This window comes from Paroedura picta, chromosome 2 (genome assembly GCF_049243985.1).
Source record: "Paroedura picta isolate Pp20150507F chromosome 2, Ppicta_v3.0, whole genome shotgun sequence".
Classification (NCBI taxonomy): domain Eukaryota; kingdom Metazoa; phylum Chordata; class Lepidosauria; order Squamata; family Gekkonidae; genus Paroedura; species Paroedura picta.
Window position 1 is genome coordinate 169536397 of NC_135370.1, and position 23331 is coordinate 169559727.

General features: G+C 44.3%; 1 protein-coding gene across 6 annotated transcripts in view; it reads right to left on the minus strand.

The window, feature by feature from the left end:
- PPP1R13B (protein phosphatase 1 regulatory subunit 13B) overlaps nt 1-21119 on the minus strand; it is a 92827-nt gene extending 71708 nt beyond the window's left edge. For 2 of the 6 annotated variants that reach the window (XM_077323794.1, XM_077323793.1), the window contains exon 1: nt 2346-2568. In XM_077323794.1, coding sequence (XP_077179909.1) covers nt 2346-2471 — 126 coding nt within the window. In that variant the 5' untranslated portion in view covers nt 2472-2568. The other 4 variants (XM_077323799.1, XM_077323797.1, XM_077323795.1 and 1 more) reach the window with 3 other exon arrangements.
- Nucleotides 21120-23331: the final 2212 nt, after the last annotated feature.

The following is a 23331-nucleotide window of genomic DNA, read 5'->3' on the forward strand; positions in this document are numbered from 1 at the left end:
ACTAAACAGTAAAAAAAAAAAAAACCACAACAATCCTAGGGCAGAGGGACCCAATCTGTAGCCCAGCGGGCTAAGGCCCCTGCAACCACTTTTTCTTGCACCCACTGAGCATCTGCAGGAAGTGGAGGGGTGCGGGCGAGGCTTGCTCTGACTGGGAAAAAAAAATGCTGCCGCAGCAGGGCAGCCACGACACAGCAATCATCTATGTGGAAGGGAAGCTGCCCTGGCTGTTTTGCTGGGGGGGGGGGAGTTAAGGGATTAAACCCTTTCTCCCCATTCCCAAGCCTGTGGACTCCGGTAGGTGCTGCGGGTGAGAAGAAAAACAAAACAGTGAGCATGTGTGAGGTATGAGAACAAGCACTCCCCGGTCAAATGTGTTGGCGTCCTCCTGCCTCTGCACTGCTGCAGCATAGCTAGCAACAAAAGAAGCCTGGCTAGCTTGGAGGGGGGACGGACAGTAAAGCCATTCTTGCGCCCACCCCCTCATGTCAAAAGCCCGTCCTAGAGTTATCTCAGCTCCAAGTGGGCTAGTTGAATGGTCTTTTAAGGTTTCACAGCTCACCCCTTCGACACAGAATACTTTCGTGCAAATTTACATACAAATTTCATGTAAAAGAAATCACAAACGTTCTCACAAAAGTTTATTTTACCCATGTTTTATGCAACTTTACCATTCTACTGGTGTGTGTGTGTGTCTGTGTGCGCGCGTGTGTAATCAGTAGTTGGTGGCTCAAACTGTGCATTGTCACCAATCTTTATTATTATTATTATTATTGCCCGCTATTATCATCAAAGCCATCTCGCGGTGGGTTACACAATAGTAAAGCCCCACAGAAAATATCATTAATCCCCCCCCCGTAAAAATATATCCCGGTGGCAAAAAAACTATCCTCCCCCCCCCCCACCGCCCAGTTCAGAGAACTTCCTCTCTGTGCCTCATGGGAATAACCTATGGGTGCCGGCAGTCCACGAAGCTGGAGGGGCCCATCTGCTCTCCCGTGCCCTGACCTCAACTGAAGACTTGGCGGAAGAGCTCCATCTTGCAGGCCCTGCGGAGCACAGGAAGCTCCTGAAGGGCCCTCCAAAAACAGTGAAGACATCCTCAGCAGACAGGATACAGTCTCTGATCGTACACGTCTATCAGTTAATGCCAGAAACATCTAATGCTGGCATAAAAAAGGTTATGGACAACGTAAGCAGAAGTATTCAATACTTTCATAAGAATGCAGTCTTTAAAGAAACTCGGTTATAAAGCCTAGATGAATGTTACCAGAGTTTTACCTTGTCCTTGTATTTTGCTCGTCTTGTACTTTAAATGTAGAATGAATTTTTTAAAATGTACACAAGTATATGTGCATTTATTTGTAGTTTTCCAGTTAACTGTTTGTCTAGTTAAATCCAAACACATATTTGTTACGCATTAAGATTCTACAGAAGCCATGTGCCGCCCTTACGTTCCTGGGAAGAAGGAAGGATGAAAATGTCCTAAGTAAAATAAATGAATGCAGTCTAAGCAACCTTGTTGCAAGGTTAAAATTGCAGAAACTACCCTTGTGGATCTGGCCCTCCTCTGAACCATGTCTATTTTGCTGTAACTGTGCTACAGACAGTTACTTTTCTGACCTACAAATATTTGACAAAAAAATTCTAAGAGTAGTCTCTTGAGCCTTCTCTCATTTGCAAAGTCCTATCAGACAATTATCAAAGCATTACATTTGGAACACTACTGCTAAGATCACTTCTGAATTCTCCAGATAAACTTCAGTTTCATTGCAATAAGCAAAGGGCTCTAATACACTAGAAAAGGACATTTTCCCCAAACATTTATTCACTGATATTAAAATGATTAGCCGTAACAATTTTCTTTTATGAATAGCAGCAACAACTGAGAGGTAACCAAAAATTATTTATGGATAAACACACACACACACACACACATACATATATATATATATAATAAAACATTTTGTTAGAAGAATGGTTGGGTTTTTTTGCTTATAGGACACAATGACTAGGAAAAGCACATATAGATATGCTGACAGTGGTTTCTTCTCTCTAATAATAAATAATCTCTTGGGGACATTATTAATATCTGTAAAATAATTCTGTAACAGGCCAGCTAAAATATACTACGAGATTTTGCTGTAAGCAAATCATAAATTAATTCTATTTCAAAGTTTTAAAATGTATAATGCAAACATGTAAGCAAAATAACTTTCTCAAAGTTACACAAAGTTCACATTAGACAATAGATGTGAACCTTTAAAGGTGAAAGCAGAACAATAAGAACATTAAACTGTATGGGAAAAGGTGCAAAAAAAGGATAAACACCAATTCATTCTCACCTTTTTTTTCAATATCCTGCCTATATTCCTACTTCTCTGCTTCAGGCTAGTCCTCCCTGGTTGCCAAATCTTCTCTTTTGGACAGTTTAAAATGCTTTGGAAAATCATTCTTAAAATGTTCCTCATGAGTAAAGTCACAAAAAGCACAGATTTTTAAGTTTTTTAAAAAAATTAACAAGTGGAAGCTAGAATGTAAAATAGCTTCCGTGCACCAGCAACAGTGAAAATCTACTAAAATGTCTAATCTTCTGGACTGGTGACATCTAAAATAAAAGAGGCAATGACGTGTCATGATAAGACATTCTAATGAAACAAGACAGACCATAGCTGTGACAGTAGAGAGATATGGATGATCAAGTTTCACCTAATTAGGCAAGCTTAAACTAGGAGTTCACAACATCACATGTGTACTGTGCTAAACTCTGCTTCAGTTTCGGAAGCACTCCAATCCAAACAGTGGCTGTTAGTTTACTGCATATACTAGCAATAAAGCCCATTGCACAAAAAACTACAACGGACTCCAGTCAAGTGCGGATGGTAAGGGCTGGCCAGAACCCATTGCCCAGACAGCTGACTCTCAGCGCAACACAGACAGACCCTTGCCTCAATCAGCTGTTGTTAGAGGCTTCCTTCACACTAGGCCATAAGGGAGAGGGGGTGCAGAATCCTGAGCAAGAGTTGCAATTGGTCTTGAGTTAGGTATATTCCACCAATAGGAAAAAGTCAGTCTGGATTTATCAGCAATTGCTGGGCAGATGCCTTAGACCGCTGGTAAGCCATCCCTGATCAAAAGTTCCCCTTTATGTATGACTAGGCTGCAAAGGGGGCGGGACCCCCCCGGTCTAACCCTGAGGCATGGAGGGAAGCCTCCCCCGCCCACCCCTCTCCCTACCGACTCCGTGGCTTCCCTGCGGGCCTCGCAGCAGGGCCGCCGCATCGCCACAGCATAAGGCCTGCTCCGAGGCCTGCAGGGAAGCCTCCCCCTGCAGTGGAGGCAGTCGGTCGATTGGCCCCCTGTCATCATTCTGGGGCAAAGGGGCCAATGGCCCCTGTTTCCTATCCCGGACTTGGCCCACCCCCCTTAGCCTTAGCTAATTATTTATACTGCTTCCTGAGCGGTTTACAGATGATGATGATAGCAGGGTAAAAGGATAGATGCAGGTGGGCGGGGAAGACACAGACATTTCTCTGAACTATGTTTCTACAATATCCTGTACAGGTCAGGCTACCTGTTATGACACCAGTGGGACTAACAAAGTGTGTAAGTGCCAGGGAACCCCAGGTTAAGACAGCAGATCATCATCTCATTTCTGCAAAGCCCATATCCATTCTTAAACAAGAACAGAAGAGAAGCCATGTTGGATCAGACCAACGGCCCATCTAGTCCAACACTCTATGTCACGCAATGGCCAAAATCCAGGTACCATCATGAGTTCCACCAGTGGGGCCAGAATCCACAATCAGCACATATTAAATTGTTCCACCTTGCTTTATCATGATACCAACGTCACCTAAATGAACTGGAAGGGGTGGTTTTCGTCCAATGAGTGATGGACAGCACTTAGAAAATGGCACACTAAGTGCTGAAACAAGAACTACAGGTAGTAAGGAGGTTAAAAAGCCTAGCTAGGCAGAAAGAGCCAGGGCTACAGACTGCACTGAGCCCTATGGTAAGCCAGCCACAGATGGCGAGTTATTATACTGGCCGCGGGCCGGGGGGATTTAGTTCATTCTGAGGGTCTGAAAATAGTCTGGTTCAAAACCTTAGCTGAAAAACTCCTCTGAGGAGAAACTCTAGTGAGAGTACCAGGATTTCAATTGACAGAGCTAATCCACACACTGTCTGGACAACTAGGGCAAAGAGAATTTGAGTAGACAGGTGTTTGTTCCCAAATTAAGCCAAAGTGTGAGGTAAAACCTCCTAAGGGAGAGAAGGTGGAATGCTTATTAGGTGGTAAGGGGAAATCAGGGGAGTATTTCCTAAAATATGTCTGTGTGTGAGGTAGAATTCAGTCACCTCAGAAAGGGAGAGTCCAGAGAAACTTGACTGAAGACAAAGTAAAACTGACCTGCTTGGGGCATATACACAGTGAAAGGAGTCTCTCAGGTGAAAAGATACCTTAACATCAATACGAAAAGTCTATGGACAACTGAAACTTCCTTGGGAGGTGGTGTGTTCTCCATCTTTGGAAGTTTTTAAACAGAGGCTGGATGGCCATCTGATGGAGAGCCTGATTCTATGAAGGTTCAAAGGGGTGGCAGGCACAGTAGATGAGGGAGAGGGTTGCAAGTGTCCTGCATAGTGCAGGGGGTTGGACTAGATGACCCAGGAGGCCCCTTCCAACTCTATGATTCTATGATTCTAAATGCCTGTGAGTAAGACCTAGAAACGGTGAAACAACTGACTGGTAAAAAGAAAGATGATTCCTCAATTCCAACAACCTTTTCCTCTTTGTAAATAAAATCTCCCTTGAAGATAAATCTATTACAACTAGGCAGAATACCTCACCAGAATAAAAATACCCCCTTAACACTTAATACGACTTAGCAGATGGATTAGACAGGATTGTTTTTAAAATGTGATTTTAATATTGTATTTGTACTTTGATGAATCTGCCTTGAGTCATACAGGAAGGGCAGGATAGAAAAATAAAGATTCATTTATTATTTATTTGGTTGGAAAAAAAAGCCTCAGCACCATTCTGACAAAGGGGTTTTAAAATAAAGACAGCTTCACGCCTTCCCAGAAGCTCCCAGGGCTGAATAAAGCCAAAGAGACCAAACTGCGACTGGGTGGGACAGTGACCATAATTTTGGAGGGAAAATTTACCTCAGTGTGGGGACGGATGAAGAGAGGCATCTGTCACAGCACACAACAGAGGAACATTCTTTGTGCTGCTGCTGAAAGAACAGTCACAAGATACCTCGCCCCCCAATCAACAAGATTATTTTTATTTATTTATTTATTTATTTATGTAGATTTTTACACCGCCCTTCCCTACGGCTCTGGGCGGTTTACATAAAACATTTTGGAACATTTACATAGAACATTATCAAAATCAATATAACAGTATAACAATAACAACAACACACCAACTACAACAACTAGAACAGCACTTCAACAATAACTTTGACGCTCCCTCAGCAGGTTCGATCTCTCAGTCGAGGGGGACGGGGACCTGTAGATGCTATGGGTCAGTCAGCCCCACCAAATGCCTGGTGGAAGAGCTCCTTTTTGCAGGCCCTGCCAGTGCTACTGGGCTGCCATCTCTTCGGAATAGTGCCGACCAGACCCCTGAACTCATGCAAACGGCTGGTAATCCCTTTCCCATGCAAATCACTCTGTAGAAGCTGCTGCTGCATGCAAAATATCAACATTTAGACAATCCAGACGGAGCAAACTGCATAGTGAGCACGCTTAAGTATCACTTCTGCATCCATCTTCTATTCATAACCATAATCTGCAGGATTTTAAGCTTGTTGGCACATGCTATCGACCTTCTTCGCTTTGGTTCTAACAGTTACCTCCGTGAATACTTGATTCTACTTTGCAAGAAATTAGACATATAATAAGATAAGGACAGAGCCGCAATTTAGCTGCACACTCATTGGGAGGCCTGCTTCTCTCAAATGAAGCTTTGGGGAAAAAAAGAGGCAGCTATTTACAAAAACTGGAATTGGTTTGCCACACACAATGAAGGCAACGGAAAGCTTAAAGATGTCTATGACTAACACAATCAAATAATGGTTCTTCTGACACCAGTGCTATTTTAGGATTAATTGGATTTACAGTTGCACCTTTTGTTTATATTACCGTATTCCATGTAGTCAGACAATTATTAAGGATAGCGATGTCTGTGTACATATATGCTGCCACGGTGCCACTGACTTACGTTGACCCTTGCAAGGGGCTTTCATATTAAGTGAGAAGCAAAATTGGTCTGCCACTGTCTCCCTCTGCAGAGTCTTCCTTGATGCTTTCCCATGTAAGTATCCGCCCCACTTAGCTTTCAAAATCTGACAAGATTGGGGTGCACCATTTTGTCTTTCCTACGGCCTTGCATAGTTCACTTTTACAAATTCTATTTTCCTTCCTGAATATGTATCAGTTTAGTGTAGCACATATGCAGAAAAATCATTAAAAGGTTAGGAAGCAGATCTCTAAGCCAGTGATCTCCATCCCCCGGTCCGGGGACTGGGACCGGTCCATGGATCAGTCGGTACTGGGCCGCAGCTCCTCCTCGTCCTCCTCCCCGGCTGCTGCCTCGGGGGCTGCCCTGCCACTGGCTCACCTTTGGTGCTCTCCAGCAGCTCCCCCCTTGCCGTGGCACTGCGCAGCTGCTACTGGCAGCAATCCCCAGCGGGCGGCGGGAAGTCAGGGGCGCCGGCGGGAAAGCAAGTGGAGCAGGGGTTCAGGTGGTGGCGGTGTCCCTCAACAAAAGACTACCCCCCTCCCCGGGCCTCAGTAAAATTGTCAAGCGTTGTCCGGTCTCCCGTGATAAAAAGGTTGGGGACCACTGCTCTAAACAACAGCTTTTCATTTTTCAGCTAGCTAGATTTTGATTCTGACTTTTTAAAAGGATTGTAAAATTTGCCTTTCAGTCTTATTTTAATGCTCCTGCGATTCAGTATCAGTTAGCAAGATACACATCACTTCAGTAAAAATGGGGTCAATGTATTCATTCATTTGAGAAAATTCATAAGCCACCATTCTAGTCTAGAGATAAAAACAAATAACAAACATAAAAAGCAGGGGTAGTCAAACTGCAGCCCTCCAGATGTCCATGGACTACAATTCCCATGAGCATTCGCTGGCAGGGGCTCATGGGAATTGTAGTCGATGGACATCAGGAGGGCCGCAGTTTGACTACCCCTGATAAAAAGCATACAATTACCAGTATTAAAACAAGCTATGAACAATAGTCTCCTTGGGTGATATCCATAAAATATTCCTCAAGTAACAGTTTTTTGGGGGGAAAACGCTTAAAAAGGACATTTTAAGGAGTCTTTAAAAAAGATGGGGCCTGCAGACAGAGAACAAAGTGTTTTGACTTAGCATCCAAACGACAGCAAGGTTAAGTGCCAGCTAGGCATCAAGGGGAAAGGTGCTTCCAAAATGAGCTGTCACTACTAGGGGGAGGAGGGAGCCTGTCTCTGGTTGCCACTTAACTTACCTCTGCAGGCAGAAACAGAGGGAGCAAGGCTTGGGAGACAGTAGGGGAAGAGGTGGTGCTTGAAGTACCCCAGCATCAAACCATTTAGGTACAAAAAAAAGAGTAAGAGAAAGCATTTTAGATTGTGCCCAGAAATAAGCTGGCAGCCAGCAAAGATCTTCAAGCATGAAAATTATAGAAACCCTGTACCCAGATCCCAACAATAGCCTGGCTACCACATTTTGGCCCAAGAGCCATTTCTGATGCAGTCCCATTGTAGAGCACATAACCCGGCTGTAATCAGAGCAGGGATCACAGTGGCCAGGTCACACTTTTCAAGGAACAAGCATAACTGTCTTAACACCTGAAGGAAACACTTTCTAAATACATCACCTGTACTTCAAAAGGGATGAAGGAAACAACCACACTCTGTAACACTTTCTCAAATTTGTTCCCCATTTTGCATTACAGACCCTTAAGGATTTCCAAGCAAGTTTGGAAAAATCTAATGTTTCAGAAATATATTTTGACTAGGGCCAAGCCTGTTGCATTGAGGAATACAACGGGCACTAAATTTGGGGAGGGGGTGGAAAAACTCTGCGGATGGCCTCTCCCTCCCCCCAGGACCTGGAAAGGCTGCAGGCTGGAGGCCCCCAGGCAGGGAACTCACCAGCAGGAGCAGCTGGCCTCGGAGGGAAGTGGAAGGAGGAGTGGGTGGTCAGGGGTGGCAGACAGAAGGTGATTGGGTGGCCGCTGGACAGACAGGAAAGCCAGTTGGAGAAGGAGGAGGTACACAGGGGCGGGACAGCCGCCCTGAGTGGGTGTTAATCACTGAGTGGCACTTAAGCCATGAGGCCAGCTCCTCCTCCAAGACCTTACCAGAAATAAATTATGTGGAACAGATATGCTTTTTATTGTTCGGTTTGCAATCAGTACAGATATCAGAGACAGACCTGCACTGATTTTATAAAAAAAGTAACAGTGTTTTGGTTGGCTTGTGGTTAAACAGGATGGCATTTGTTACAGCTTTCTGATCTTGGCTTATTCTGACATTACTGTTTTGGCTTTATCTGTATGCTTTTCTGTGGCTTTGCTTGCTGTTGCTGAGCCTGCTGACGTTTCTCTCCTGCTGTCTGTAATGCTATTATTATTATTTGCTTTTATTCTATCCTAGTTATTGCTATGTGTTGCCTTGGACGAATGGGGAAAGGTGGGACAGAAAGGCGCTGACCAATCAATGGACTGTATGCTAGTTCTGATGCCTTTCAGAAGCAAAGGCAGTCATTCCATGGAGCACTACAGCGAATGGGATTGATATTCCACATTCCTGCTCAACTAGTCTCATGCTAATAGCTTATTTATGTTTGACCAGCCCTGGATCGTAGCCAATATGTGCTAGGAATTTTTTTAAAAATTACTTAATATTCAGTCCACCTCTTTTTTTGTTACCACGCAAGTGACTGTTGCGTATGCTATGTGCTGTCAAACAACTTCCGACTCTGAACCCTATGAATTAATGACCTCCAAAGCATCGTATCATTAGTCAGTGGCTTCCTTTACTGAGTCAATCCATCTCATGGAGGTTCTCCTTTTCCGACTCCTTTCGACTTTCCCTGGCATTATGGTCCTTTCTTGTCTTCTCAGGATGTGAAGAAAGTATAATAGCATCCATTTGGTCACTTCAGCTTCTAGGGAGACATTCCTTTCTGTATCAAGGCATATAAAACTGTGCATTACCTCAAAACCCTTCATCAAAATGTAACAGCAGATGAGCAAACAAATGACGCTGAAAATTTGCTGAGACAGTCAGAGGTACGTGTGGAGATGGATTTCATGGTTTATTTAAGCAACAGTTCAAGACACTAATATTAATACCTTCAACGCAGCATGACAGCAAGTCACAGCAAATGAAACAACGCGACTGGCTTCGAGTCCAAATTCTAGTCATCACGCACCTCGTTGCAACCACCCGCACAATGAGAACTGGTAACCATGGAGAAGCATACTTTAAAAATAAAATTTCCACATAACGGTGCCACAGCTCAAACTCATTTTGATATAATTAATGTCAAACATAAATATGCAACGTGCAAAATCCAGAATTTCATTTGGTACTCGTCCCAGGCATGCATGAAAGGCAGTTGTTGAGCTATCACTAGGGTTTCAAGTATTATTGGTAAAATAATCTGTTTAGAATGACTTCTGCTCAAATTAACCATAGCACACTTGTCAACTTGAAAAGGGATACCCAGCGCAACTGCAATGACTTAATTCAGAGCTGTTACAGTGAATCAACGGTCCTGGCCTACCAAGGCAAAAGACGTGTGGAATTTTAACCACACACTCTTGCTCACGCCGAGACCCAGGTCACTGGGAATTCTATTTGCCTCTGCATACCAGTTCATGAGAGATTAAACTCTCTCTCTCTGTCTGTGTACCTCACTCTTTGCTACTGTAAGCAAGTTACCAAGTGAAACAAAATAAATGGCTGTTATCTCAGGGTCACTTGCTGGGGCATGAAGCGCCAAGGATTATGCCCTTGAATAAAGGAATAAGTATAATCAGAAGGGTGAAGTAGAGTTAAAAAGAGCAAGGAACGTTCTGGTCTGCTTGCTGACACCCCTTAGAGAGCTGCGTGGACGGTCAAAGGGGCAGTACTCTCCACTTCAGGCTGCAGCATGATACAAGTTGGACTGGGGTTTTCCAGCACAGAGGGTTTACTTGCCCTGTTGAGTTGGGGCCTGCACAATTACTTGCCCTGTTGGCATATTCAGAGCACGTGCAGCTCCCCAGGGGGGCAAAATAACAATCCCCACCACCCTGGTTGTTTTGAGTTGGAAAATAGCGCAAACTTATATTATTTATATATTTTATTACATTTTTATACCACCCACCCTTGCGGCTCAGGGCAGTTTACAATATGAATTAATTGGTACAGTACAAAGAAGTTGAACTCAACATGTGTTAACATTATAACAGTGTTTAAACCATTAACTATGTAACTGTATGTTGTTTGATGACGTGGCTGGACTAGAGGTCTCCCTGTACTGTGTTTGATGGGCATATCTGGTGGTAGAGAGGGGGTTTCAGGGGGGGCTAGTCAGTGGTGTTGTTTTCATTGGCTTCAACCAAACACTCGGCAGAAGAACTCTATTTTGCAGGCCTTGTGGAATTTTGCTAGCTCCGGAAAGGCCCCAATCTCCTCTGGGAGCTCAATCCACCAAGTGGGAACCAGGACAGAGAAAGCCCTGGCCCTAGTTGAGGCCAGAAGGCTCAATGGAAGACTGAAGAACCCATTTCCCTCTGTACCACGGCCTTCATTCGAATTAGGCCCTGCAACAACTGGGAACTTAATTCCTACGCTACCATGTGACTGAGCAGAATGGCGGTCAGGAAAACCACAACTTGGCTCATTAGAAGCATGACTTTTAGCTTGCACCTTAGCTACAAATGTTTCTCGGTTAAGTCTGGGCCTCTGCTTTAATCAGTGATCTAGCTTTGTCCCTGTTTCTCTAACTGTAATCTGCCTACTGCCTCAGCTTTAAAAGTAGAGTGTGAAGCACTCAATTCTGAAGAGCCCATTTCTATGCAGTACCCCAAACAAAAGTTCAAGGGTTCCTTAAAGTTCCCTGTCAAGCCAATGATTCCTCATTTTAATTGCATGCAAAGATACACATATTCATGTCAGACAAATACACATTTATAGTTATATAATTGTCAATTATAGTTATAATTAACTGACACCATTTTCCATAATATGCACCTGTATCGTCCTTCCAACAAGTCACACACTAACTCAGAGGCCTCCAACATTTGTGAGGCTGCAGGCACTTCAGAATTCTGCCTCTACTGGGGGGGCACAATCACAAAATGGCTGCTGCAGAAGACGGATCCAACCACAAAACGTAAAGGAGCAAGGTTATATATAACTATAATAGGATCTCCTTGGCATTTCATGCAGGAACTCTGTTTAAGACAGTGGTTCTCAACCTTCATAATGCCGCGACCCTTTAATGCAGTTCCTCATGTTGTGGTGACCCCCAACCATAACATTATGCAAGTGTTCTTTCACAGAAATTAAACCAAAAACTGACCAATGGCGTAAAGATCCATTGTTCATGAATGTATATAAATTGATTTTTTTTCCTCAGGGTTTCTCAGTTCAATTCTGCTTCTTGTTCCACTATGCCGATCTCGCTCTTTTCCGCTGCTCCAGAGAGACACCTGCAGGAAGAGTGGCAACAGGGGTGGCACCCCCTCCCCTGCCAAGCTGCTTGCCCTGCCGCGACCTCTGTGAAAGGGTTATTCGACCCCCAAATGGGTCCTGACCCCCAGGTTGAGAACAACTGGTTTAACAGGAAGCCTTTAATCCACACAGCCAATCAGATGCCCTGCTGGGTAAACACAAACTCTGTCCCTTCCATTTTCTAAAAACACTCAGGGGGCACCAGGAAAGGAGTCAGCAAGCGCTATTGCACTCATGGGTGCCATCCTGGGGACCCCTGAGCTAACTAACACCAGCCTTTCTTCCTACAAAGATTTTTATATGCAGGCCTAAAATATCCATTGTTATTTTTCAATCAGTCAAACAAGACTGTTTTAACCCCCAAAGCGATTGCAAATATGATTGCCAATTTTTCAACTAGTAACTGTAGCTGTGCCTTTAGCAGTGGCTTGACATGAAGCCATTAGAAGCTGATAATATATTTTCATGCTATGAAAAACCTCACCTGCTGATTTCTACGTATCAAATCATTATTAAAGGCACAAAGCATGCCAGGCTCAGGTTTATTGTTCAGACAGGAATCCCAATGAGCAAATAATTGGCAGCGATAAACAGGATACATTATAGACTACCAAAGAGACAATCTCCTCCATAACCGGTCCCACCCCATTTGAGGTTGTTAAGTAAGCGGGAAAACAATATGCTGTTGCTCACCGCTGCCCATTAATGCAATGCCAGCATCCATTAATTAAAAGGGGCTCGGGAAACAGTGGGGTCACTGCCTTTCTAACCAGATTTTTGCCCCTTTAGGAGTCTTGAGCTAAGACTGTATATGTAGAGCAGTGGTTCTCAATCTGGGGGTCGGGACCTCTCTGGGGGTCAAACAACCCTTTCACAGGGGCTGCAGCAGGGCAAGCAGTTTGGCTGGGAGGGGCGCCATCCACGTAACAGCCTCGAGACAGAGCGTTCATCTGTTTGGAGCAGCGGAAAAGAATGAGATGAGCATGTAGGGACAAGAGGCAGAACTCAACTGAGATACCCTGGAAAAAACCAATTTATGTACAATCCTAAAACAAAGGATCTTCACGCCACTGATCAGTTTCGGTTTAATTTCTGTGAAAGGACACTTGCATAGTTTTATGATTGGGGGTCACCACAACATGAGCAACTGTATTAAAGGGTCGCGGCATTAGGAAGGTTGAGAACCACTGATGTAGAGAGTGATATGTCATCTTTGAATGTTTGGGCAAGTAGTAGAACATTTAGCGGGACATTTTAAAACTCTGGCCTGGCCTTGCAATCTTGGGAAAGGCTCATGCAGTGTTTCAGTTTATAGCTAGAAAGGCAGCAGTTCATAAACTGGGTGCTAAGGCTCAAAAGTGGGTCATACAGCCAGCAGGGAGGGAGGGAGGGCTAGTTCTGACCTTATAGCAAAAGTGGGTTTTGCTTCTGTAGCATGTGCTAAAATGGCCATGAAATGTAGCCTGTTGCTCAGTAATATCCTCATATCTGATCCTGAGCACGGTGCTTCCCATGCACATCAAAAAAAAAACACAAGATGAACATTTTGAGATGACCATTGAAGGCTATGGAAAACAAGTAAGCTCTCTGGTAGTAATGAATTTGACAGAAGTGGCTGGTAGCTCTTTCAGACTCATTATCTAGCTTATTTCCCCATCAAAGTACCCTATGATAAATCAGTAGCCCTTAAAAGGAGGCCAGTCCTACTGCAAAGGATTAGGGCAGGGGTAGTCAAACTTCGGCCCTCCAGATGTCCATGGACTACAATTCCAATGAGCCCCTGCCAGTGAACAAAAAAGGTTTTGTTTTTGTTTTTAAATCAAGGAAGGACATTTTTTGTAACCAAGAAGAGTGACAATAGGTGGCCCAAACATGGCTAGAGTGTAAAAGCCTATTTATTAACTGCCACTCCATTGTTTCCATGCAGCCACATGATCACCACACAATCCCTACACAATCTTATTAACATTTCAAGGGAAATACACTGCTTTAGGCCAACAGCCTGGAGAAAGAGCATTTAACAGAGGCTTACTGGGATGTTGTCCTGGCCTAGATAGTCCAGGCTAGCCAGATCTTGGAAGCTAAGCAAGGTTGGCCCTCATTAGTACTTGGATGGGAGACCTTGAAGGAATACCATCTTCAGCAGCACCTAAACACAGAGGTAGGCAAACCAGCTCTGAATGGCTGTTGCCTTGAACACCCAACAGGGTCACCACAAGTGACTTGATTATACTTTTCACCACAATGGGTTGTTATTCACCTCCCCCCATTGCCCATTTCTACATATTAAGCAGCTATTAGAGTAGATTGGGTTTTTTTCCACCATGTTCCCAGCTAAATATCATGGTAGTCACTGATATATCTTAGTATTAGCCGTGGTCAACAATTGTGGAACAGTCATGGTTCAATTGGTAAGTGAATGGTGGGAATAATTCAGAGGGAGTGGGAGGGAGAAGCGTATGACACTGTGGCCTGTTCCCAATTGTTTAGCCATGCTTGAAAGATCGGGAGTGTTGTATCCACAATGCCGCCCCACTTCTCTCTCTCGGACAATTATTTATTTTATAATTCACTTCATATGTTAGCTTTCAACACATTCCCCTCCATGCTTTCCTTTTGTCATCTACTACTATGAATGACAGAAAGGAAAACCTCTGAAAGGCCAAGGAATAACAGATTATTTATTATATAAACATTCAAATGTGTGTAATTTACCACAACTGCAGAATCAGAGTTTCTTTTGCCAGGCTGGGACAGGGCCGCACTGCCTAATTGGCACCATAGTCCAAGATGTGAACCAAGATAAGTTGATTACACATGGAATAATGATGATTCTGTGCTCTTTTTAAAGGAAAAATCCAGTGGCAAGCATTTGCTACACCAGCTAGTCCAGAGGGAACATGTTTTTTGGCATTCAACTACTACCTTACTGTAGCGACCCCTTGATTAAGACACTGATATTCTGCCTGCAGTCACAACATAATAGTGGAATTTGATTTAATATATTCGCTAATTCACACTAATATTGGCCTCTTGTGGCGCAGGGTGGTAAAGCACCTGACATGCTGTCTGAAGCTCTGACCATGAGGCTGGGAGTTCGATCCCAACAACCGGCTCAAGGTCGACTCAGCCTTCCATCCTTCCAAGGTCAGTAAAATGAGTACCCAGCTTGCTGGGGGGTAAACGGTAATGACTGGGGAAGGCACTGGCAAACCACCCTGTATTGAGTCTGCCATGAAAACGCTAGAGGGCGTCACCCCAAGGGTCAGACATGACCCAGTGCTTGCACAGGGGATACCTTTACCTTTAATTCACAATAAAATCATGGAAAAGGAGTTGCCATTTAGGTGACTTAGAAACCAGTGCTGTTTTGGAGGGTCTTGCCCAGCTATCAGAGGAGAACAAAGCAACCTGTGCTGGAGGAAGAGAAGGAAGTGGACAAATATCAGACATCAGGTAAGGAAGTGAGGCACTGCACAAGCTGTACATTTTGTACACAACGCTGGACAAGATCTCTAAGTCCATTAGAGTAGCATGACAAAAAAATGGGAATAATTCTACAACGAAAACTAGTTCTCCATACTCTGAAATGATCAAGGTTTATGAGGCAGCAGGGCCTCAAACATCTTGTGAAGACAGTGAGTGGCACACAGTTTTTCCTCTCAAGTCAGTATTGCACCCAATCCACTGCCTTGCCTTTCTGTAATTAACAGCACTAATTTTCTCAAATGGAGAAAATAGGTCACTCATGGTATTATTGCAGCACTGGCTAATCCTGTTCCTTTTCCTAGTAACTCCAGCGTCTGGACCAGAGGCTCTCTTCTCCAACACGGTGCCAAATTGCAGCCTGTGGATTTCGCCCCGCAGACTTCTAGATAAGTCTTGCAAGTATTTTTTATATTTTTCTTTTTTTTTGCCAAAAGACTTTTCTACAGAATTGAGTTCTGCAGACTCATGGCTTCGGTCACATGAGATTGTTTTGTTCGGAAACCGCTCAAATTTGCTAAATGTAACTCAAGTCCAGGCTGACTTCAGAATGAAAACATTCAGAACAAAAGCATTCAAGGCCTTGTTTTCCTGCAGTCCATTCAAGACTGGCTTCCTCAATCTTGTTAACGTTAGGTGAGTGGGGGGAGGGTGGCACGACACTGAAAGAGATTCTGAAAACTTCATGCCACCAACAGCTGTCCGTAAGCCATCCAGCTGTGGTGGAAAGAAGTTGAGAAAAGGAGGGGGAAATCAGCCAGCTCCAATACTCTCCAATTCAACCTACTTTGCCCTCAGGAAAAAAAGATAGATAGATTCAGGTGGGTAGCCATGTTGGCCTGAAGCAGCAGAACAAAGTTTGAGTCCACTGGAACCTTTAAGACTAATGTTGTTACAGTTCAGAGAGCCAGATTGGTGTAGTGGTTAGGACTGCAGACTTCTAAATCTGGCAAGCTGGGTTTGATTCCATGCTTCCCCACATGCAGCCAGCTGGGTGACCTTGGGCTCACCACAGCACTGATAAGGCTGTTCTGACTGAGCAGTGATATCAGGGCTCTCTCAGCCTCACCTCCCTCACAGGGTGTCTGTTGTGGGGAGAGGAAAGGGAAAGTGATTGTAAGCCGCTTTGAGACTCCTTCGGGCAGAGAAAAACGGCATATAAGAACCAACCCTTTTTCTTGTTATGCATCTTGACTCTAGTTGGCCCTTCCTGGCAACATCCTCTTTTTCAGCTACATATATATAAAGGTGGGTGACCTCTGTTTCAATGTACTTAGAAGAGGTGTGAGTATGGAGGAAGGTTCATACCCAGATTAAAACACTGTTGCTCTTAAAGGTGCCCCTGGACTCCAACTCTGTTCTCAGGAAGAATGTACATATATGGGGAAGAATGAGAAAACTGCTACTTTATATGGTAAAAACATATTAAACTTTAATTTTATTTATGGAGCTCAAATACATAAAACTATTAAAAACAATAAAAACCGCAAGGAGTTAACACCAGTCACACATATATAAGTTAGTTCTATCCTAACATCCAAAGACCGAACTCGTTTTGACCTATACAGGTCTTCCTCAGAGGTCCTTTGATAGGCAAACAAGAACACCACAGTAGGTTTTGTTCAAAACCGGGGAAAGGTTACTGAAGACAGCCCCTTGAAATACCCTTATGTGTATATGAACACTTGACATCCAGTGGATATGCAAGGGACCTCTCCTTGAATACAGAAGTTTGTTTACCACCCTACTGATTGCAATATGATATTAAAAAACCATAGTTTATGTATACTGTTTTTTTTTCTAAAACAATTGTGTGTGCGTAATATTGACCTCTAAGGAAGACCTGTATAGGTCGAACATGTTGGATCTTTGGATGTGAGAACAGAACTAACTTAAGTATGTGCCACTCCTTGCTGTTTTTATGGGTTTTTATACGTTTATATATTTGTGCTCCATAAATAAAATTCAAATGCAATACGGTTTTTATTATATAATAAAGTAGCTGCTTTCTCAAGCTCCTCAGGTTCTCAGCTCCATTTCAGGCCCTTTTTGTTCATATATGGGGAAGAACCAGAACAGTCTGGATTTTTTTCCCTTTGGATATCACCCTACTTTGCTGTTGAGCTCCCATCTCAGAGTTTTCATTCCTTTAAAAGCTGGCCTACTGTTTCAGCCTCTTCCTCCTCAGGTTCCAGTCCTCTGCTAATCCTCTAGCCCTGAAGTACTGCACAGGCAATATACTGGGGAAAGCGACAACCACCAGTACTGCTGGTAATAAAACAGCATGCTGAGATGAGAATGTCGATTCCACAGAAAAGAGCAGAGTTGCATTATATAGGATATATATATATTCTTTCAAAGTACTTTGTTTCCCCCCTAAGTAGTATTTGCATATAGTGCTACAGCACTTCAAAGCCAGTCTTATTTATTTATTTATTCATTTTTTAGCCTGCTCGCGGCGGGTTACACAGAAATTCAAAGAAAATTCAACATACAGTAAAACAGATAAAGCCCATTAACCCCCATTAAAAACCCTCAACATTACAAAATCCAAAAATTCAGAAGGCGAAAAAACATTCTTTGCATAGCTTCAGGGGGCCAGATGTTCGGACCAACTGGGAGAGGACCAGTAACAGTGGCTCGAGCATGGCCCCGACCATAAACCTGATGGAAGAGCTCCATTTTGCAAGCCCTCCAGAAAGCAGAAAGCTCTCCTCCAGGAGCTCATTCCACCAAGCAGAGGCCAGGGCCGAAAAGGCCCTGGTCCTGGTCAAGGCCAGGCAAGCCTCTTCCAAGCATATATGTGGATAAACCCTAACTAAGGTGATACCTGATGGTCCCAGCCTTTTTACTGTGGAATACAGGCCATAAGCACTTGATAAAGCTTTGCCGTAGAGACATCACTGAGATTAAATCACTTTATGTGGTTTGTGGACTGCTGCCATAGACACACAATTATTGTGGTCAAAAGGAAAAAGAAATAATCCTAGTTGTATCAACATCCTCATTCACAGAGGTAGGCCACCAAACAACTGGACTTGATTCTGAATATGTACCATTTATGCTGAAGCCCAGAAATGGAGTATCATGATGCTTGAAGGTCAGAACTGAGAATCGTGGCAACTGTTTCAGGCTTTCAATGCAAGGTTTTCTGCATTATGACAGAATAAGGGATATTGCTTTGCCACAAGTAAAGCACGATCTTCAAGGAAATGAAACCCAATCTAACACTTGGGATTACACAAAACATAACTTCAAATGCAGTTTAGATAAGTAGCTGCAGGCTTTTCAGTAGAAAAACTGATCATTACTACTAAAACATTCTGTAAGCAACATTAAGAACAGTTTATGTAACTGTGGTCTCATATGGCCGCCAGAAAGAGCAAAATTTAACGTAAGAAAGCCAATGAAGGCAGATATTAATGCTCGGTATTTTTCAAAACAAATAATATTAAGAAAATCACTCAAGGTAATGGGGGGAAGGGATCTTTAATAACAGCTCTAGTGTGGATACAGCTCATTGTAGTGTTCAGAAGAGGCAAGACATAAATCAGATCGCACACCACAAAAACTGCCTGTGCCTGTTTTACAGCCACCTCCTAAGAACAAATATAACCACCTTCAATTTTTAAGCACAGGCCTTGATAACAACTCTTATAGAGGCATATTTTCAATAGTGCTACATCCAACGTTCACCTCCTCAGAAAATTCCTATTGGAACAGGTCCAGTTAAGTCACTGGAGATACTCTGGAGGAAGTATTTAATGGACTGCAGCTATAGTCTGTAAGACTACCCAGATCAAAGGTAGTCAAACTGCGGCCCTCTAGATGTCCATCGACTACAGTTCCCATGAGCCCCTGCCAGCGAATGGGAATTGTAGTCCATGGACAGCTGGAGGGCCGCAGTTTGACTACCCCTGACCCAGATAGAAATGTTTTGCATGTCAGAGACCTACATCGTAAGAGGGTTTTATCCATCAGTATTTTTGGCAGTGCTAACACACTGTCATATTTAGGACTTTTCCCTCCTGTGCCTTAAAATTTAATATATTAGTCACTTTGCCTTGAATTCCATGCTGAAAAGCCTGCTTTGTCTTATACCACCCACAGAGCTCATTCATACTGCTTCCTTTGAGCCATAAAATAAATACTCGTTTTTGTGCTAAGTATTCGGTTTTTGGTCAGCTCCTCCTGTTCAAGCATTCTAGTGCTTACCTATAAATGCAGGTACTGCAGGGAATATCCCCGTCCTCTCTTCTATTTTTAGGAGAAGGGAGAATTGTTTTTTTAAAAATCCATTTTGTTAACCACATTACTGGCTAGATACCTGTCTTGCAAATAAAAATAAGGGGAAGAGGTCCTAGAAAACCTTCAGAACCAAACAACTGAATAATTCACCAACTGCAAGAGCCAGTTATCAAGCCACGTATGACCATGAAGCAGCACATTCTCCCACCCACACCCCCAGGATTAAGAGAAAATCCACACCAAGTAACACAGAGCAGCATGTTGCCAACGAAACCACTGCTTGCAAATAAATGTTTGGGCAGTTAGAATAAAGTATTTTAAATATATGCATGTATGTATATATGTATGTGTGTATATGTGTACACACACACACAGAGACGGAATAAGCAAGAGAGCATTTTCCTTTCCAAAATGGGGACAGACATACATTTCTAACAAGACAGAGAAGGGGGTAACAAGCCTTCGCATTCAAGTCCAACTAGATTCAATGGGGCTTACTCATGGGAAAGTATGCATAGACATGCTGCCTTAGCCAGTCCGGCGGTGGCCTTTCATCATGCATTTCGGGGCGCCTCCTTTGGTGCATATTCAGACACCAACGACGCACATGACTTACACCCTGATGAAGAGCCAGAAAAAGCATACACACCTCCCCATTTCCTCTTTGACTATTCCACAACAACATCCAGCCTTTAAAAATAATAATAATAATGATAAAGAACCGGTCAAGGGAGGAAAAAAATCCCTTCAACCACAACAGATGAAACAACCTGTGAATAGCAACAATATATATATATATATATATATATATATATATATATATATATATATATATATATATATATATATATATATATATATAATAAAAACCACTCATATATATAAAAACCACTCATAATCACAGATTACTGGGGAGAAGAGGAGGGATCTCCTCCACGACAGCTGCTGTCCAGTCTAAGCCAGGGGGGGGTCAATGTGGGACTCCCCCCAGGTGCATGGACTACAATTACCATGAGCCCCTGCCGTTGGCAGGGGCTCATGGTAATTGTAGTCCATGGACCCGGGGGGGGTGGGAGCCCCACTTTGGCCACCCCCTGCGATCATGGGGTGGGTGGGCGGGGGGAGTCAAGCACTCACTCACCTGCCTGCCAAACGGGGCGGGAGGAAAGGGGAGGCAGCTTCCCCTGCTCAGCCCGTGCCACCTGGCCCTGTCACCTCCAGCAAGACAGGCAGGGGGCAGGGGGAAGACGGCCACCTGACAGGACCCCTCCCCACCGACCCGCCGCCCCAGAGGCGACGAGGGCTCCCTCAGAAGCGAGCGCCGTGACAGGGAAGGGGAAGAGGGCGGCCCTTCGCCGGCCGCGACCGCAGCCCACCACTCACCGGCATCATCTCCGCGGCTGCCGCTCAAGCCAGGCCGCCGCCGCCGCTGAGGGAAGAGGGGGGAATGCGCGTGCGCGCGGGAACCCCGGACGAGGCCTGGCCGCTCCTCCCTCCCCGCCTCCTGCGCACGGGACCGGAGGAACGGGGCGGGTCGCCTCCGCTGGGCCCTGCTCCCGCTGCCAGCCGCCTCTGCAGCCCAGCCGAGCCGAGGCCTCTGGCGCTCCCCCGCCTTCCCTTCCCTCACAGGTTCCCACACCGCTCCGCCCCGACAGGGGTTAACGGCGGCGCCCCGCCATTGGCCGAGAGGGAGGAAGGGGGCGGGGCCTGCGCCTGGCCCGACCGTGTTGGAATGAGGAAAAGGAGGGAGCGGAGAGGGAAGGGGGGGGGTGCGCGCGCCCGGCCGTCGGAGACCACGTGACGCACTGCCACAGGTCGGCGCTCGGCGGGGCTGTTAAGGGGGCGGGGGAGGCGGCTCGTGCCTGGCGCCCCGGCTGGGTGAATCACCGCGGCTCTCTGCATGAGTCATGTTTTGTTGTTGTTGTTGTGCATTATTATATAACTTATATTATTCTATATCATAATTGTATAGAAAGATGATATATAGCATCTATCATATCTAGGGTCCAGTGGCACTTTTGCTCTACTGCTTCAGACCAACACTTGAATATATATTATATTTTGTTACTATTGTTTATTATAATGCATGTATATTATATTTGTAAATTATAAATTACAATACATGAATATGAATGAATGAATATATATATATATATATATATATATATATATATATATATATATATATATATATATATATATATATATATCATATAGTTTATATTAAATTTGTTTTTTTTTTTGGGTGGTTAGGAGTATGGACTTCTAATCTGGTGAGCCAGATTTGATTCCGCGCTCTCCCACATGCAGCCAGCTGGATGACCTTGGGCTTGCCACAGCACTGAGAAAGCTGTTCTGACCGAGCAGTGATATCAGGGCTCTCTCAGCCTCACCCCCCTCACAGGGTGTCTGTTGTGGGGAGAGGAAAGGGAAGGTGACTGTAAGCTGCTTTGAGACTCCTTCGGGTAAAGAAAAGCAGCATATAAGAACCAACTCATCTTCAGTAATCTCAGGGCTCTCTCAGCCTCACCCACCTGATGGGGTGTCTCTTGTGGGGAGAGAAGGGAAGGCGAATGCAAGCTGCTTTGAGACCCCTTCTGGTAGAGAAAAGCAGCATATAATAACCAACTACATCATCATGTAATAATAATGGTTGTCTTTCCTTCAGGAGAGAAGCAGTTTAGAAATATATTATTATTATTTGTAATGCAGTTGCTCATCATTTAATAATTGTGCATAGTATATTATGCCCATAATAACTTAATAACAATGCATGGTGCATCACAGCCTTTCTAGTGGTTTGGCCTTTCCCTTTAGGAAAGAGGAAGTATAAATATCATGATTCCACACACACACACACACCTTTTCCGGATGGTTTTAGTGGTGGTTATGATTGAAACTGTCCCAGGAGTGAGGGTTGGTTGCAGAGGTTTCTCTTGGTGCTGCACTTCTTGCAAGGATCCCGGGTTGGGGAGTGTTTGCTGGGAAGCCCAAGGTCTGATGAGTCTTTCTCCTGAGCAAGAGGACCTCCAGTGGGAAGGCTCCCAAGGGACCAGTAGCAGCGATGCCTCACATGGAAGGAGATTAAACAGATTCAGAGACGAGAGGTCTGTTAGTGGCTCCCAGCCATGGTAAGGGAAGAAAACCCCCACATTCAGAGGCAGGCAACCTCTGAATCCCAGAGCCTGGAGGCAACATCAAGGGGAAGGCCTTGGCACCTGTTTGCCCTCTTGTTGGCTATTCAGAGGAACTGGGAGGCAACTGTAAGACAGGAGAGTGATTAAAATGTGGAATTCTCTAGCTGAGGTTGGAGTGACGGGCCATAGGCGTAAACAGCTTTTAAAGGAGATTAGGTTAAGGAGGAAAGGTATATCAATGGCTCCTAGCCTTGGTGACTGAGGGTAATCTCCACATTCAGAGACACTAATCTTCTGAATCCCAGAGCCAGGAGACAACACCAGGAGAAGATCTCGACCTCTATGCCCTGTTGCTGGTCCTCCAAAGGAACTGGTTGGCCAGTATGTGAGACAGTATGCTGGACTGGATGGACCACAGATCCTGCAGGTTGGGATGCAAAAATGTGTTAAAGCAACTCTAATTCTCCTTGTGTGTCCCTGTGTGGAATTGCTTATGGTTGTTTTAAGCAGAAAAAAAAAAAATGCCTGCCCTAGGATTCTCAACTTCAGATTCTTCCCACACTTGGAGTTTTGAGGGTGGAGCCAGACATCCTGATAGGGTACAATTCTGCGTGGTCCACCTTTCAGAGCAGCCGTTTTCTCCAGGAGAAACGGCGTATATGTTTTAAATATGCAAAGAATAAATTATGGATGCAGTCTGGAAACCCAATGCGATT